This window comes from Meles meles, chromosome 12 (assembly GCF_922984935.1).
Source record: "Meles meles chromosome 12, mMelMel3.1 paternal haplotype, whole genome shotgun sequence".
Classification (NCBI taxonomy): Eukaryota; Metazoa; Chordata; class Mammalia; order Carnivora; family Mustelidae; genus Meles; species Meles meles.
Genome location: NC_060077.1, coordinates 27110738 through 27127395, shown reverse-complemented (window position 1 = coordinate 27127395; position 16658 = coordinate 27110738). Strand labels below are relative to the sequence as shown.

The following is a 16658-nucleotide window of genomic DNA, read 5'->3' as shown; positions in this document are numbered from 1 at the left end:
AGAAACGAAAAGGCTACTGACGTATTAGCAGCAATTCTAACTTTTCATTTTCAAAAAGGTCATTTGTCAGCTCACCAAGAGCTCTGTAGGGGCTATTTATATGTTCATCAAAATGAGCAATTAACTGGGGATAAAAAATGTGCTCTGTGAAGTAAGACTTGTCCTCCAATCTGTCCTACACCTACCCTCAGAGATCTGTGGGGCAAGGGCGGAGCAGCAGGGCAGCCACACCCACTCCCTGCCTCCGCCCACTCCCAGTTCCCCCTGGACTGACAATCCTGTCCCAGGGGAAAGGCTGTCCTCAGAGTCCTGCTGTCCTCCTCCGAGCCCCCTTCTGCTCTGTCTTCCCTGAGACGCTGGACTTGAGTCACATGCATGTACCAGGTGCTGACACGCTACAGCTTTGCACAATAGGATGCTGGATCCTGTTTTGCATTCAATGCCTCCCCCCTCCATTTTTTAGCCAGTGTGCATGAAAGAGCAGATTCAAGCCTCCCATAAGGTTCAAATTCCCACAGCCCTAAGCCAGTTAGGCTGGAGCACGGAAAGGAGAGTGTGGGGAGAATACCAGAGCTGCTCGTGATTTACAGTGTCTCACACCCTCTCCTACCCACCATCTGCTCCCGGCCTCACAAGGGTCTTCCTGAGTTGGCAAGGCAGTGTTAAACTTGACGTGCTCTCATTTGATGGATAAGGAATTTAAGACATTAAGTGACTCATGCAGGGTTACCCGGACACTAAGTAAAGAACCAGTATGAGACCCAGATCTTTTCGGCCCCCTTGTCCAAAGGCTCCCTCTGTGCACTAGCCTAGAGGGGTGGCCATGGGGGAGGGGGTCTTACTCATGGAGACAGAACATCCAAGGGGAGTGTCTCTTACTATCAAACAAGTGCTCACTGCCCTCCTTGAGCAGGCAGCTGGTGTTGAGTGGAATGAAGAGCTGTGCTCGAAGCGGATCGCCATACAGGTAACTGGGCAGTGCAAAGGGACCCTCCAGAACAGGGACCAACAAAAAGCCGCAGGAAGTGGCTTTGCGATGCCAACCCTGGACCTGGTGGAAAGCAAGAAACAGAGTCATCTCCAAGTGAATTCAGACAAGAGAAAATACTTCCCAGGGAGCGAGGCCGCCACCGTGGCGGCATACGTATTGACTGGCATTTTCATTTATTCATGTTCACTGGCTCCAAACTGGTCCTGGGCAGGAAACAGCACAGTTTAAGCTCCTCTGACAGATCTTGAAGAACTGTGAGTTAAGCGGCTCCTCCTCCCAGTTCGAGCTTCGGTAACTTCAGTGTTTCTTCTGGGAGGAAGCGACTGGAGAGAGCTATTTCTTGCCTCCTAAATGGCCTTCTCATTCTATAGGATGTTGGAGGAAGGTCACAGGATATAAGTTAAGTCCTTCTAAATTTGTCCTTTATCAAAAATTTACTAAGGCCAAAGTATCAAATAGGAACACAATCCACTCAGGCTGGCTGGATGGGATATGACGCAGGGCACAAGATGACTGTGGTGGCCTCTGGCCAAAAGCGATAAGCCCTGACCTGGTGGAATGAGAGTCTCTCTCCGGTAAACTCCCAAAAGGAGTCTGTCCAAAGACAAACCTCCCCATCAGTACCATTTCCTTAGAGAACAATGGCGAATTTCTACATCTTAAGATACTTTCTAGGAGGTGGCTCAGTGGCTTAAAGCCTCTGCCTTCAGCTCAGGTCATGATGCCAGAGTCATGGGAATGAGCCCCGCATTGGGCTCTGCTCAGCAGGGAGCCTGCTTCCTCCTTTCTCTCTCTGCCTGCCTCTTGGTATACTTGTGATCTCTGTCTGTCAAATAAATAAATAAAATATTTAAAACAGAAAAAAAAGATACTTTCTGAACCATAAAACTACATATATTTAAAAAAAAACTGATATATGTGGCTTTGGCATACAGATGAGGTATGTGTCAAATGTTATTTCAAGGGACGCCTGTGGCTCAGTCACTTAAGCATCTGGCTTTGGCTTAGGTCATGATCCCACGGTCTTAAGATCAAGCCCTGCATCAGGCTCCCTGCTCAGCAGAGTGTCTGATTATCCCTCTGCCGAAGCCCTGCTTGTGCTCCCAGTCTCTCTCTAATATAAATAAAATTTTAAAATATATAAATCCGTGTGTGTGTGTGTGTTTATTTACTTAGTTAGTTATGTTGAGCCATAATTTAATTTAAACAGATATGGTTACGTTAAAAATTGAAGGGGACCACTCTTAGCTTTTTTCCCCAGAAATAGTCATAACAACAATACATCAACAACAAAAACCAAGATTTTTGTTTCACCAAAATAATCTTTTTTTTTTTTTTTTTCTTAAAGATTTTATTTTTAGGTGCCTGGGTGGCTCAGTGGGTTAAGCCTCTGCCTTCAGCTCAGGTCATGATTTCAGGGTCCTGGGATCGAGCCCCACATGGGGCTCTCTGCTCAGCGGGGAGCCTACTTCCTCCTGTCTCTCTACCTGCCTCTCTGCCTACTTGTGATCTCTCTCTCTCTGTCAAATAAATAAATAAAATCTTAAAAAAAAAAAAGAAAATCATAAGAAAAAATACATTTATAATACTGTATTTGTATATACATAATCAAACCCCTGGGGGCGCCTGGGTGGCTCAGTGGATTAAGCCGCTGCCTTCGGCTCAGGTCATGATCTCAGGGTCCTGGGATCGAGCCCCGCATCCGGCTCTCTGCTCCACAGGGAGCCTGCTTCCTCCTCTCTCTCTGCCTGCCTCTCTGCCTACTTGTGATCTCTCTCTGTCAAATAAATAAATAAAATCTAAAAAAAAAATTAAAAAAAAAATCAAACCCCTGTTGTTCAAGGGTCAAATCTGTAATGATAAAGGGATTAGCAGCTTTCAGTGGGTTTTACATGAATTGGTGTGAAAAGTGTATTTTGAAAAGACAGTTGCTATATTCCCCCGGGGAGATAAATACTCTTCCTCCCGCAGAACTGTGACTATACGTGTGCATCTACGAATGTTATGGTCATGTTGTTTGAGATAGGATTATCTGGTAGGGCTTCCAAGGAGAAGGCATAGCTTACCAGGACAGAGGGTTAGTTCTGCCTGGAGGGAGTGGTTATCCCAGTGTCAACTGGCTGGAGAAAAGCCAGTGTCCTCTGAAAGCTGAGCCAGACAGGTGGCTGGGTGTCTTTTTTCTTTTTTAAGTAGGCTCCCTGCCCAGTGTGGACCTCAATGTGGGGCTTGAACTCATGACCGTGAGATTGAGACCTGAGCTGAGATCAAGAGTCAAATGCATAACCAACTGAGCCACCAAAGCATTCCGCTGGGCATCTTTTTTGATTTGGACCTTGAGAATGTTCCAGTGTTCCAGGGAAGGGGTCCACAGAGGCACTAATGCCATGCGGAGGCAGACTGGGGATGGGCAGGCAGAGAAAAAGACAAATCTCTTCCCCAGGGTATCATGCCCTGTGGGACAAAACTAGGCTTCTGAGCCCTGCAGAGAAGAACAATACGCGGCCAGCTAATGCCATGCTCACTCTCTTTGGTCATCTCTTAGCTTTCTGTAAAGTCTTCCTGAACCTTCTCGCTGCTCTCAGCAAAGCAATGAGATGCTTGTGTCAGTGTAGGAGGACAGCGGGACTCCGTTAAAGCCACAGAAAAGCATTCTTCTGGGTTGAAGGGGAGAGTGTATTAAAGGAGTGGCAGGCTGCAAAGATGGTTCAAGAGGGCACCTGCAAGATTCTGACAGCCTGGCTAGGGAGGGCTTGTTCTAGAGACATTGGGACCAGGGATGGCAGTGGCCAGGCCGGCCTCTCAGTGTCAGCAGTAAGTGACCTGATTAGACAGACCGGCCAGGCCGACTAGAAGGACGAAAGACAGAAGACCAATTAGAAGACAGCTTCTCAGCTTTGGCACTCAACTTTGGCTGGTTAATTCTTTGTCGTCGAGGCTGTCCTGTGTGAGGTGTTACAGAGTGGTGCGCAGTACCCCTGGTGTCTACCCCACTAGACACCAGTGGCACTCTTCTACTGTTAGTGCCAAGTAAAAATGTTTCCAAATGTTACCAAATGCTCTATGGGGACAAAATCACACTCTCCCCCCCAACCCAACCCCTGTTGAGAGCTGGAGTTAAAGGCAGTGATGGTCACTGACAGGGGGCTGGCTAAGTAAACAATGATACAAACGAATAACAGAATATTCTGTAGTGCTTAAAAACAATGAAGCACATTGTTTGAAACACAAGGCAGACTTATTTATACCGATACTGAGGATAGAATAACAGGACAAAAATAGTAATAGTAATAATAGTAGGACAAAAAACACATTGCAAATACAGTTGGCACCTGAACAACACAGGTTTGCATAGGTCCACTTACATGTGGTTTTTTTTTTTTTTTTATAAACAGAGGACTGTAAATGCATTGTCTCTTCCTTATGATCTCCTTAATAACATTTTCTTCTTCCTATCTTACTTTATTGTAAGAATACAGTATATAATACATATAGCACACAAAATGTGTTAATCAACTGTTTACATTACCTTTAAGGCTGCAGGTTAACAGTACCCTATTAGTAGTTAAGTTTTGGGGAAGTCAAAAGCTTTACTTGCATTTTTGACTGCACAGAGTCAGCATCCCTAATACCCCTGTTGTTCAGGTGTCAACTACAGTATTCCAAGCTACCATAGCTGTTCAAAAAAAAAAAAAAGGTAACAAAGCTTTGTATGTGCATATACTATTGTATGTGCATATACTATCTCTGGAAGTACACTCAACAAAGTGGTGGGGTGGCTGTTTTTATTTATTGATTAAAAAAATGTTTTTTAAGTTTGTTTTTGTTTTTTTTAAGTAATCTCTATACTCAATGTGGGGCTCAAACCCACAACCCTGAGATCAATCTACTGACTGAGCCAGCCAGGTGCCACAAGGGGTTGCCTGTATTTTTTTCTTCAAATTTTCATTTAAAATTCTAGTTAGTTAACATATAGTGTAATATTGGTTTCCGGAGTAGAATTTAGTGATTCATCACTTACATATAACACCCAGTGCTCAACATAAGTGACTTCCTTAATACATAACACCCATTTAGCCCAACCCTCACCCACCTCTGGGTGGTTGCTTTTAGATGGAAGTCCCTGGGAACGGGGTAAGGGTGGAGGAAGAATTTACTTTTCACTCGAGACCAGGGATTCTCAATTGAGGGCAATACTCCTCCTCCCTAGGGACATGCAGTATTATCTGGAGACATTTCTGGTTGTCACAAGGCGGGCATACTCCTGGCATTTAGGGCAGAGGTCCTAGATATTGCCTAACATTCTACAATGCACAGAACAGCCCCGCTCAACAGAGAATTATCCGTCTCTAGATGTCAAGAGTGCCAAGGCTGAGAAACCCTGACCTTGTTCCTTGTTGACTGTCTCAATTTTTTATTGTGTTTAAATTTTTTACAAGGCTATTCCAAACAGTCCAGGTGAAAGGTAATCGAGCCTGAACTAAAGGGGGAAAAAAAAAGTGATGCAAACCTCTACCAAGCATCCACTCACTGTGTCCCTCGGTAAGGTGAGCCAAGACCCCGACCACAACACAAGGAGGCTCACCATCTCGAAGAGGACCGCAGCAGTCACAGCCATCCAGTGGAGCTTGATCTCAAAGGCCGCATTCAGGGAGAAGTTGCCATGATAGTAACAGCTGCACCACTCCAGCCGGTCTGTGCGGTTGTTCACGTCCACGTCCAGGGTCACAGTCCTCTGCTCTGGGACAGTGGCAGCTATATCAGCACATTGGAGGGGCCCCGAGAGAGAGGAAGAAAGAGTGGATGAAGTGGAAGAGCAAACAGCTAGGCATGCAGATACACATCTGCAGAATCACCTACTAGAAAATCACAGATTCTAGAAGCTTCCTGAAAATCATCTAGTTCAGGGGTCAGTCAACTTTTCCTACATAGGGCCTAGTAATATGTTGGGTTTTATAGGCTCTGTGGTCTCTGTTTCAGCCACTCAACTCTGCCATTACAGTGCACTAGCAGCCAGGGACATGTAAATGAATAGGCCAGGTGGTGTTCCAGTAAAACTTTATTTACAAAACCAGAAAGATTTTTAGGGGAGTGAAACTATTCTGTATGATACTATCATGGTGGATACACATCCTTACACGTGCATCAGAACTCAAAATGTACAACACCAAGAATGAACTCAAATGTAAACCAGAGGCCCAGGGTGATCCTTGTTAATGTAGGTTCACCGATGGTAACAAACGCCCCACTCTGGTGCAGGGCATAGACAGTGGGGGAGGCTGCGCGTTTGCTTTGCTGTGAACCTAAAAGTGCTCTAAAAATTAAGTTTATTATACAAAAACAAACAAACATACGGTAGTCCAGATTTGGCCGGTTAAGCCATAGTTTGCCTCCCCCTATTGGCTCCAACTCCTTCATTTGCAGATGAGGAAACAGCAGCCCATGAAGGAGAAATGCCTTGACCAAGATCAGACTCAGAACCTCAGGGGCGCCTGGGTGGCTCAGTGGGTTAAAGCCTCTGCCTTCGGCTCAGGTCATGATCCCAGGGTCCTGGGATCGAGCCCCACATCGGGCTCTCTGCTCTGCGGGGAGCCTGCTTCCTCCTCTCTCTCTGCCTGCCCCTCTGCCTACTTGTGATCTCTGTCTGTCAAATAAATAAATAAAATCTTTAAAAAAAAAAAAAAAGAACCCCAGCCAGGCTGAACCCCAGATCTTCCCCATCTAGTGACCCACAAAGGGACACCATGGGACAGACAGCCCAGACCACAGTGAAGAGGAGGAAGTCTCGTTTTTCTGGTTTCAGCCCAGGAAGAAAATAGTTCTAGAATCTTTTCTCAAGAAACGAAACCTCATAATGAATTTCAACACCCTGTACCATCAACTGCGTGTTGCTCAGATTCTAGGCTGGTATTAAACTAGCTCATCCTATCTGGAATTCTTGCTTAGAAATCCTGTTCAACCCAAGATAGGGATGTTTTAAGGATGGATCAATCAAGTTCCTGACCAGACTGAAGGCCTGAAGGAGGCTCAGAAGTAATGGAAAGATCAGGGCTCTGCTCTGCCTGACTGGGCAGTGCCAGATGTAGGGTTTCTAAAAACTATTATCAGCTCCTCATTCTCCTCAGCCCCATGAATACAAAGGTATCCCTTTATCTGAAGCCATCAGCTTAGTTCTGGGTTTTGCAGGTAGTAGCCCTGAGTGGCTTTTACCACTGACAAGGATAAAACGGCTCTTGAATCAGCAATTTTAATCAGCTCCTGCTGAGCAGCAGTGGAGCTATAGCCAGGATGCTGAATGGCCCCGGGGTGGACTGATACTCAGCTGCTAGGTATATAGCTTATCATGCTCACATAGCCAGAATGTGCAAAATGGGAAATGTTCTTCCTCTCGAATTGGAAGGCCTATGCTCTTCCATTTAGCCAGGTGCCCCTGCGGACAGGGCTTCAGCTCTAATGGTTTAGTTCCTCATTTGCAAACTGAGGTGGTGTCCACCCAGCTGCTTCCTGGAGGAGGGTTGAGGATCAAGGAAAACATGGCTGCCAGGAGGTTGCAGACTACCCCCCCCCTTCATTCTCCTTTAGCCACCCCACTTGAAACTCTCCTGTTATTCCTTCCTCTCCCATTTAAGCTACAAGCTCACCAATGGTCAATCTGAGGCCTTTCCATGACTCCCATGGACATTGCTCAGCCACCTGGGACACTTGAGGCTACAGAACATGGTGGCTCCAATGCTAGAAGTCTCATCAGAACTAGCTTCTGTCTCTGCCTTGTGTTCCTGATCCATGGCCCAACCACAGTAGCCTTTTACTTAATAGCCCCAATCAAAGGAATAAAGCTTTGCTCTCTGGTCTTGGATGGGGTAGTCCTCCCCAGGGGAAAAGCCAGGGTCACAAAAGAAAGGGCACTCAGTAAACACCAGCAGAGAACTTCACATATCTCCTCTCTCCCATCTGGCATATTCAGTTCAGAACAGGCTAGTCTGAGGAAGCCCAAGGAATGTCCTGTTCAGCCAAGTGGCTACAGGCTCAAGATAACACCAGCTTTCACTACTGCAGGGGTGAGATTCGACAGTATGGACATGGCCAGCAGGCTAACAATGCTGATAAAGGTTTAGGCCCCAGCTGTGCTGCAGCTTCCAGCGAGTTCTCTGAATCACTCCTTAGTTGCATAAGAACAAACTTACTTACCTTGGGACAGTGAGCTACACTAAGTTGCAGTAAACAGGGGCAAACCCAGAGGAGGAACAGGCTGAGGGTCCTTCACCCGGGTCACAGCAAGGGGGCTGACAATGACCTGGGAGGGAATCAGTGCCACTAGAGGAGAAGAGACTGCAGTCTCAGGTAGGGCACCAGAGATCAACAGTCACACCCAGAGCTGCCCCAAAATGGAAAGAGTAGTCAGTCGCAGGAGTGAGTGCCGTGTTGGGGGTAGTTTTCAAGGAGTAGCTGGCTCCCCACTTATTAGGAGTAGGATGGAAAACATTCACGCGTCAGGGCTTGGACCGAGGTGTGTGGCAGCCTCTTCTGACCCTGAGACCCAGTGGGGTTATCAAGAAAAAACTGAGAAGTCAAGGGTGTGGGCTTAAGGGATACAGTGCTGCTTCTCCCCAGGTCTCAGATGCCTTTGTAGTTTCACAGGTAGACAACAAATGACAACATGAGGGGAGAAGCGGGAGCCACCATGGGCCAGGGCAGACAGGACTGTGGCACCCATCAGGAATATCAGAATGTCTTTTTGCTAAGAAAAGCAGATTTCCAACTGAGAATCTGAAAGGTTTGAAAAGGAACAGGCCGAAAAAAACAGAAAGGGGAGCAGGTCATATATGATACACACTTCTTCTTCCCCCTATAAATCAGGTTAATTTTTTTTTCCCCTGAGGGAAAAAACCAACACTGAGGACAGTCCAATTCAAAGATAACTCATCTTTCTCACTTAAGTAAATGTCTACATTCTAACCTGGAAAAAAAAAAAAAAAAAAAGGCTGGGAAGAAGTAGCTCCTATCCTAACACAGAGGTCTGAGGGATGTTGCTGGATAGAATTAGCAGTGGTAAGAAACACATTTCCTTTGTGGGGGGGGTGGTTAACTGGAAAAGAAGCGGATGAGTGAAATTCTACTATAATCCTGCGAGCCACTGGAAAACTAATGAAAGGACAGCTTCAAGAAAACAGGCAAACATGTGAAATTCCTTCTGGTTTCAGAATCAATGCCAACACCCTAGCGCCCACACTCAAACCCCAAGTGAAGGACACCTGCTTAATAAACCACCTGATGAAGACCTAAGTCCCGTCTTCCCCCTTACTCTCCCTTTGTTTTGGGTAGATGACTTAGTTTTCCATACGCTGCTCCTCTTTAAGTGCAATTTTTCTGAAGTAACTAAGAACCAAAGCTAAAATGAAATAATCTGAGTCTCACCTTAAGCTTAGGACTATGGCGGACAGGAGAGGGTTCCACCAGCCTGCTAAAGGAGGAGACTTAGTTAATGAGGATGTGCATGCAGAAATTGTCAAGATAGCCTCCAGAACCAGAATGATGATGCAAAGGGGACAGTTCCCAAAGCAGTAACTCTGACCCAGGAGTAAGTGGGGACATTGGACAATGTCAGGAGAAATTTTGTCTCACTGGATGGTGGTGTGGAGGTGGGGGGGGGGAGGGGGTGGTGTGCTACCAGTAACTAGTAGGTAGGGAGTAGATGGCCTCTTTTTTTCCAAAAGACTTCAAGGAGGGACAGAGTTAAAAATGCAATGCAAGGAAGTGGGTAAGTCGTGACTACGAGGGGAAGGGGAGCCACTCTCTTCACAGTTTTGTCTTCTCCATGCTCCACTCAATTCTCACACACAGTGCTGGGCATGCTGGGGTGAGGGTATAAGGCAAGGTTCAAAGTTACATCTGGATCCAAGTGAATCTGATGATCTGGAAACTGTCATGACTCTTAGCATTTCCATTCTACCAGCTAGGTAAGAATTCTAATGAGCTGGGCATTTCCAGGCAAACTAAGGCAGAAGGTGCAATTTCCCTGGAGTTTGATCTATGTTACATTTCCTCCCTTCTTTCCAGAGGGTTTTTAGGATCTCACCAACCTGCCATTGAGGTAAATCTTGTGACTGCTTGTCTAGAGCATGCACTGCCTAAAGACGTTTACAGCCCAACCCATCAGTCCAGTCCTTGAGAGCAGAGGTCCCATTTCCTAACAGAGGTCACCACCATTCAATATGTGGATGTGCACCCCTATCTTGGAGCTGCAGGAACCAAGGAAAGGAGGGAAGACTCCTAACTTACATCCCTTGATGTGGTGAGCCCATCTGGGGAGGAAAGCTGGAAGAAAGATTCACGCTCAGCCTCAGTGTCTGGAATGGATAACCTCTGAGATTCCTTCCTCTTCAGACATCCTAAGACACTAAGATCCTGGGAAGGCTTCTGGCAGGTCCTAAACCAGCAGTGAGCAGCAGCTCACAATGTAGTCTGACTGCTTCTCGGGAAAAGTGGCCCCACTGTCTATTCTCTCCTGTTTATGCAGGTTTAGCACTGTGCCCTGATTTGAGAGTTCCTGGGCACTGTTTCTTGGTTGGGATAATAACGATCTTGACCCCTCTCAGGTCAGTGGAAGCTAGTACAAGAGTCCACCAGGTAGACAGACTACCAGTATGACAGGCGCGGTGGCTCTAATCCTGGGCCATGTGGCATTGTCCCCTTGGCTGACTGCCCTTCTCCCTCAGCTCCTGGCATCATCCCCAGGCCTCATCTGAGCTGAGCACCTACCTAAAAGCGCAGCTGCCTGGCTCCGCCCTCCGAAGCTGCGGCTGAAGGAGCTGTGCCTGCTTGCATAGGAGGCTGGCCGGCTAGGCAGCCAGGGCAAGAGGAAAGCAGGAATCTCGGAGTGCAAGAGCTCTTCAGCCACAAAGGCCACCTCAAACCACTTGCGCTGGAAGCTGGCAAAGTCCTCCACTGCCGTTGTGTGCCAGGTGGTGGGTTGCTGCATGGCCACTGGGAAAAGCAAAGGGGAGAGAAAGTGCCCTCAGTACAAATGGTCATTTTCGTACTGATGCAGGGCTGAACCTTGAAAACACGATGCTAAGTGAGGGAAACCATACACAATAGGCCACATGTTATAGTGTGCCACTTGAATGAAATATCCAAAATAGGCTACTCCCTAGAGACAGGAGGCAGATCCCCCCAGGGGCGGGGGGCGAGGAGGAGTTTGGCAATGACTGTCACTGGACACAAGGGTTCATTTCAGGTCCAAAACAATCTGGACCCTAGACAGAGGTGGTGGGTTTGCACAACACCAGGAACGTACTAAATGCCAGAGAAGTGTTCCCATCAGAATGGTTTGTTTTATGTTGTGTGAACTTTTCTTCAATTAAAAAAGATTTTTCTTCCCTCAGTTTCATACCTCTAATTTCAGAGCAGGTAACAGTAACCAGCTTTGTTTCCCCCCCCCCCCACTTGAAGGTAAAATTGGTACTAGTCCAAGTGAGAATTTATGGGGAGAGGGGGCCATGGACATGCTACTGGGTACCAGGAAAAAACCTGCACAGATCCACTTCCGACATGTTCTTGGATAAAAGAGCACAGTGAGGGTGCTCGCCGCTTCATCTGATTCCCAAAACCCAGAGGCTGAGAAGCTGGTTGTCTGCAGGACGGGAGTCACTTCCAGCCAAGGTCCCTGTGGGTTCTGGGTGGACTAGAGCCATGGCTCTGAATCCTAGGTGCCTTGAGCACAACATAAGCTACCTCTGACCTTGCTGGAATGGGTCCCCTCTTGGAATTATGTTTTCTCATTAAAAGAAAAAAGTTAAAATGTATCTTAGAAAACTTGCTAGGATTTGATAGTCTTTCTAGGGTAAGAAATGGGAGTCTAGCAAGTAAAAAGTGCTGTAAGTTACAGATCAGACCCTGTCTATACTCAGAACCACCTGCACTGGATAGGGGCGGGAGAGGGAGCACTATAATTCAAATTAGTAACCAAGAAATGGCTAATGGGAATTTCCTCACACCAAGATCCCTTGGCCTCTTGTAGGTTTATCTTCCATCTACACTGTTCTGACCAAGAACATACCACAGCTTTAAGAAACACTCGTCACTCTGGTTATGCTTAAATTGAGTACAAATGCTCAGGAAGTTGACAGATCTGTCTACTTAGAATACAAAGTCACACAAGGAACTCAAGAACCATCATCATTTGACAAAGCAAGCCACCAGGAAAAACACTTGCCCCCGTGGGCAACAGCATTCGCCTTATCTCTGACCTCGGTCAGGTTCTTTGTCCATGACTATCTTGTAGAAATAGAAGCCATAGATGAAGGTCCGCCAGACTTCACCAGATGCATGTGTGATGAGCTGCTCTTCCAGCATTTTCTAGAAGGAGAGACATTGAAACTCTGAAATTACTGTGGAGGGACATCTTGAGGTGCAGCCCTCAGTTCCCTGGAGTCAAGGAAGTGACCGAAACATTGAGGAGACCCTACTCTTCACCCCGCATCAGCCATGATGATTGCTCTAGGATAAATGCTGCACCTGATGTAAATTATATTACACAATTCAAAGGCTTATTATAGTATCGTCAATTTCAAACATACAGGAAAAGTATAAAGAAGTATAAAGTATAAAGAAAAGTATAAAGAAGTATAAAGAAGATCCAGGTATACCTCTACCCAGCTTCAACAAACTTAACATTTAGCTATACTGACTTCAGACCTTTTAATTAGAAGACAAAACATTCAGTGGACCCTCCCATGTCTCACTCCCCTTCCTCTCTCCCCAGAAATAAATGGTTAGTGTAACGTTATTCTCATGCACGTTTTTAATAATTTTATTATATGCACAAGGATTGATAGAGAATATGAGGTGTTTTTGTGAGACTGTAAATTTTAAATAAACGGCATGATACAATTATCAGTTTGCATATTGGATTTTCACTCAACATCATGCTTCAGACATCTGTCCATGTTGTTATATGCATCCTTCATGCTCATTCATTTTAAGGGCTATAGAAGCATTCTACCATGTAAAAAGGAAAATCTGATTCTCAGGGATGGGTAAAGGTCATGTAATACTGCCTAATGAGACCCTCGAAGAGGGAAATGAGGATTGCATGCTTATTCAAATCAGCTACTGATTTTATGTTTCAGGGATGACAAGTTAGCTGGAACTGTTTCCAGTGGGGGCCTCTGTGTGGACAGGACAGCATGAACCCCATCAGCCAACTTGACCTTCCCTGTTCTTTTCCTCTCCTATGTGATTCCAATTCTGAATAGTGTCATTAAATTCAGCAAGTGTTTGCTGGGTGCCTACCGTGTGCCAAACAGCATGGTGATTTGGAAATGGGAAGACAAGAGATAGCTCAGCCCTCAAGGAGCTCAGTCAAGGTGGGAGACAATGAAATGAGATAGGCAGCATCTTCCTTCTGTTGTGCTAAGTGCTCTGACACAGTAAGACCAGGGCACCAGAAGGTCCCTGAGGCAGAGACCTAGATCCTGAATAAGCAGGAGGTGGCCCAGGCAAAATGGGGGCTGGAGGTCAGAGAGAAGGCATTCCCTGGGAATCTTTCAGAGATTCTTCCAATGTTCAAGAGCACAGACTCCATCCAGAACACTTCAGTTCAGATGATAAATTCTGCTGGATTTTTAAGTCAAGGTATAGTGTCTTTCAAATCAAGACCTGCATGTTCATTGATTGTAGACAGGCCTTCTATTTACTAAAAGCAGAGCCTTATTACCGCAACCCACAGATTCTATTACTGGAAAGGACAGCTGTTTCGGAGACCAGCTCTGGTTTCCCGGGGGCCTGAGCAGACAGTCCCGTGGGCCCTGCCCGTGCTGTCTCACCTGCATGATATCGATCGCCATCGCCTGTGTCTGGACGCCCTCCACGTTGTTCACCAGCCAGTGCACCACCTCCGCGCTGATGAAGCAGCACGGTGAGAGGCCCTTCTGTTCTGAGAGCAACTGGACTCCCGTCCTGAATTGCAACATTGCAAGCAGGGAGCAGGGTATGTGTGCATGGTGGCAACAAGCAAAAGAGAACGTGAAAAAGAAGGGACTCCCACTAGAGCATTTAATTTCTGAAGTAAGGCTCCACACAGTATAATTTCTCTCACTATTCCTAAACCCACAGAAGTCTGCAAGATAGGACAAAAGGAGGTGTTATAGGGGGAAAAAGAGAAGATGAAGGAAGAGGAATCTGACACTTAAGAGAATTACCTATAGCTGTCAAAGCATTGTACTAGGTAATTTTTGCACTTGATCCTTACACTAAGCCTGCAACTTAACCACAAGTATCCCATTTTACAAACAAGGTAACATAGGCTCAGAGAGGTCAAGTAACTTATCCAGGGTCTCACAGCTGGTGAACAATACAGCCAGCTGAATCCATCAAATCACACTACCTGAGCATCACCATGTCTCAGGGCTCTGAAATCTTCCTACCCTTGCACTCATACACATGACAAACCACTTACGAGGGGTGCTTCATGGCTTCCAGGATCTCCGTCAGGGTGGAGGATGAAGTTAAAGAGCTTGCTGCCAGCTGCTGAGAGCTGTAAACAGAATGTCCAGTCAGCAAAGCATGGGGACACGGGTGCAGTCAAGAGCATGACCTTCAGGAACCATTCTTACAGAGCCAGAGGCCAAGGATGACAGTGATACTGAAGGCATTCAAGCGAATGCTGGTCACTATCTCCTAGGGATATCTCATGGGGGGTTTCCTACTTCCAAAGCGTACACGTTAAGATTTAAAAAAAAAAAAAAAAAAAATCAAAGTGGTTTTGTGTCCAAACTTGCTTCCCTTAATAAGCATCTCCCCTTTTAATTAACACCTCAGCCACTTCCGAGAGATCTCCCTGGACAGCTATGGTTTTACCCCCAAGGCCTTCCCCACCATTTAATCTCACCAGAGAACGCTAGGTAACCTGGTAAGAGCAGGAGAGAGAGAATTCCAGTATCATTGCTTACCAGTTGGAGGGACTCATCTGAAGATGGGGGTGATACTATTCCTTATCTTTTGGGGGTGTCATGAGGCTAATGTGTGTAAAATACCGAGTGTAGGGGCGATACCTACAAAGTCTCAAATGGTGAACAATACTGAACATAGTAACAGTAACGTCAACTGGAAACTCAGAGAGGTTAAAGGAACAGGTAAAAGAGCTGGGAGATATCAGGGTCCGGGTTTGAATCCAGGTCTGCCTGTTTCCAGAGCCCAGAACTTTCTACCACCCATCACCTTAGTTCTTCCTCAGTGGTCTGCTTTAAACATGTGCAATACTTGACAACTGAGCCCTGATTACTGGGTGAGGGACACTCCTAGCTGCCCACCATACCAAACCTGGAGCTTATTCCAGAAGCTTCTCAAGTCCATAAAGCCTCTCCCTTTCCTCAGTCTCAGCTGCCTCTTCCTATTTGGAGGGTCCAGGACTCCGTGGAGCATTTCAGAATCTCAGGTTTTAAAAAAGCCTGTGAAGATACCACCCACTCCCCCATGAAGTGAACTTCCTTCTAAGGCCTGAGTCCCCACTACAAGAGTCCAAACAAGAGGCTGTCCCGCCTGCAGGAACATCTTCAATGGCAGAGAACTTAGCTCCTCTATGCAGCCCATTTCCCAGGGGCAGTACCAACTGCTAGTCAGTTCTTCATCACAAAATGGGACCTGTTCTTTGTCATTTTCATCATCAGTCCTGATTTGTGTCACTTCTGGTCTTCTCATCTCCAGCCTAAGAATCCCCAGTTCCTCTTTTCTTCCAAAAGCAGAACAAAACCTGCCACTCAATGAGGAAGCAGAGAAATGCACTCCCTCCCTAAGCAGCCCCTCCACTCTCCTCCACGTCCAGAGCCAAAAAATCAGCCAGGCTTGATGGGGATATGGGCCTGGCGGGACAAAAGAGACTGAAGAAGTCCAGGCTGCCTGCTGCCTCTGAAGTGATCCTCAGCCCTCCTGGCCAGAGTGAGTGAGGTGCCCTGCACCAGAAGCAGGGAAAACTGGCAGACCACGGGACAGAAAGGAAAGTGGGTGGCCGCTGGCAGGGGCCAGCCAGGTGAGCTGCCACAGGGGCCCTTTTGCTCTCAGATAAAGGCATGCAAAAGTCACATCTGAAACCATTTCACCAAGGACTGCTCAGGCCGCGGGATAGTGAGGCAACCAGAACAGACTGGGCAGAATATTAGAAGGCTAACACAGCTGGGAAGGAAATCAAAAAGTTGTTTTTCAGATGTGACAAATCGTATTAAAATCTGGGGCTAACTTTCTCAAGTAAATGAGGTCCAAGCAGCTTCTTTTTTCCTCAGATACTCAGGAATAGGAAAAGGACAGTCATGGTTGGGGCACAACCAGCCACTCATCTGCTGTTCATTCATTTCTTCAAGCTGCAGATACTGATTGTCCATTGTCAGACACCAGGTGTACCACACTCAACAGGATAGACTGGATCCAGGACTCCTTCCCAAAGCCCACTCCTGCACAATGCCTGATACTTCCCTGTGTCTCTGTGGGCACCTATCAGCTATCCAGGAAGGAAGGCAGGGCACAGATCCTTAGCCCCATCAAACAGGTGCTGCTAAGACCTGAGTGCCCCGGGCTTCCAGGTAGAACTCACAGCTGAGTCAGATAGTGGAACTGGGACTTTGGACTCTCAGCCTCCACAGCCTCTGAGGCCAGACCCTCCCCACTGCCTCCCCAG

General features: G+C 46.7%; 1 protein-coding gene across 10 annotated transcripts in view; it reads right to left on the bottom strand.

The window, feature by feature from the left end:
- The window catches only part of DEPDC5 (DEP domain containing 5, GATOR1 subcomplex subunit), a 135161-nt gene that overhangs the window by 5845 nt on the left and 112658 nt on the right, over positions 1–16658 (bottom strand). For 9 of the 10 annotated variants that reach the window (XM_046025268.1, XM_046025270.1, XM_046025269.1 and 6 more), the window contains 6 exons: positions 14448–14525; positions 13816–13948; positions 12238–12346; positions 10748–10972; positions 5574–5743; positions 880–1051 (listed from right to left, as the gene is read on the bottom strand). In XM_046025268.1, coding sequence (XP_045881224.1) covers positions 880–1051; positions 5574–5743; positions 10748–10972; positions 12238–12346; positions 13816–13948; positions 14448–14525 — 887 coding nt within the window. Of the gene's footprint in view, positions 1–879; positions 1052–5573; positions 5744–9403; positions 9450–10747; positions 10973–12237; positions 12347–13815; positions 13949–14447; positions 14526–16658 lie in introns of those variants that run through there. The other variant, XM_046025277.1, reaches the window with a different exon arrangement.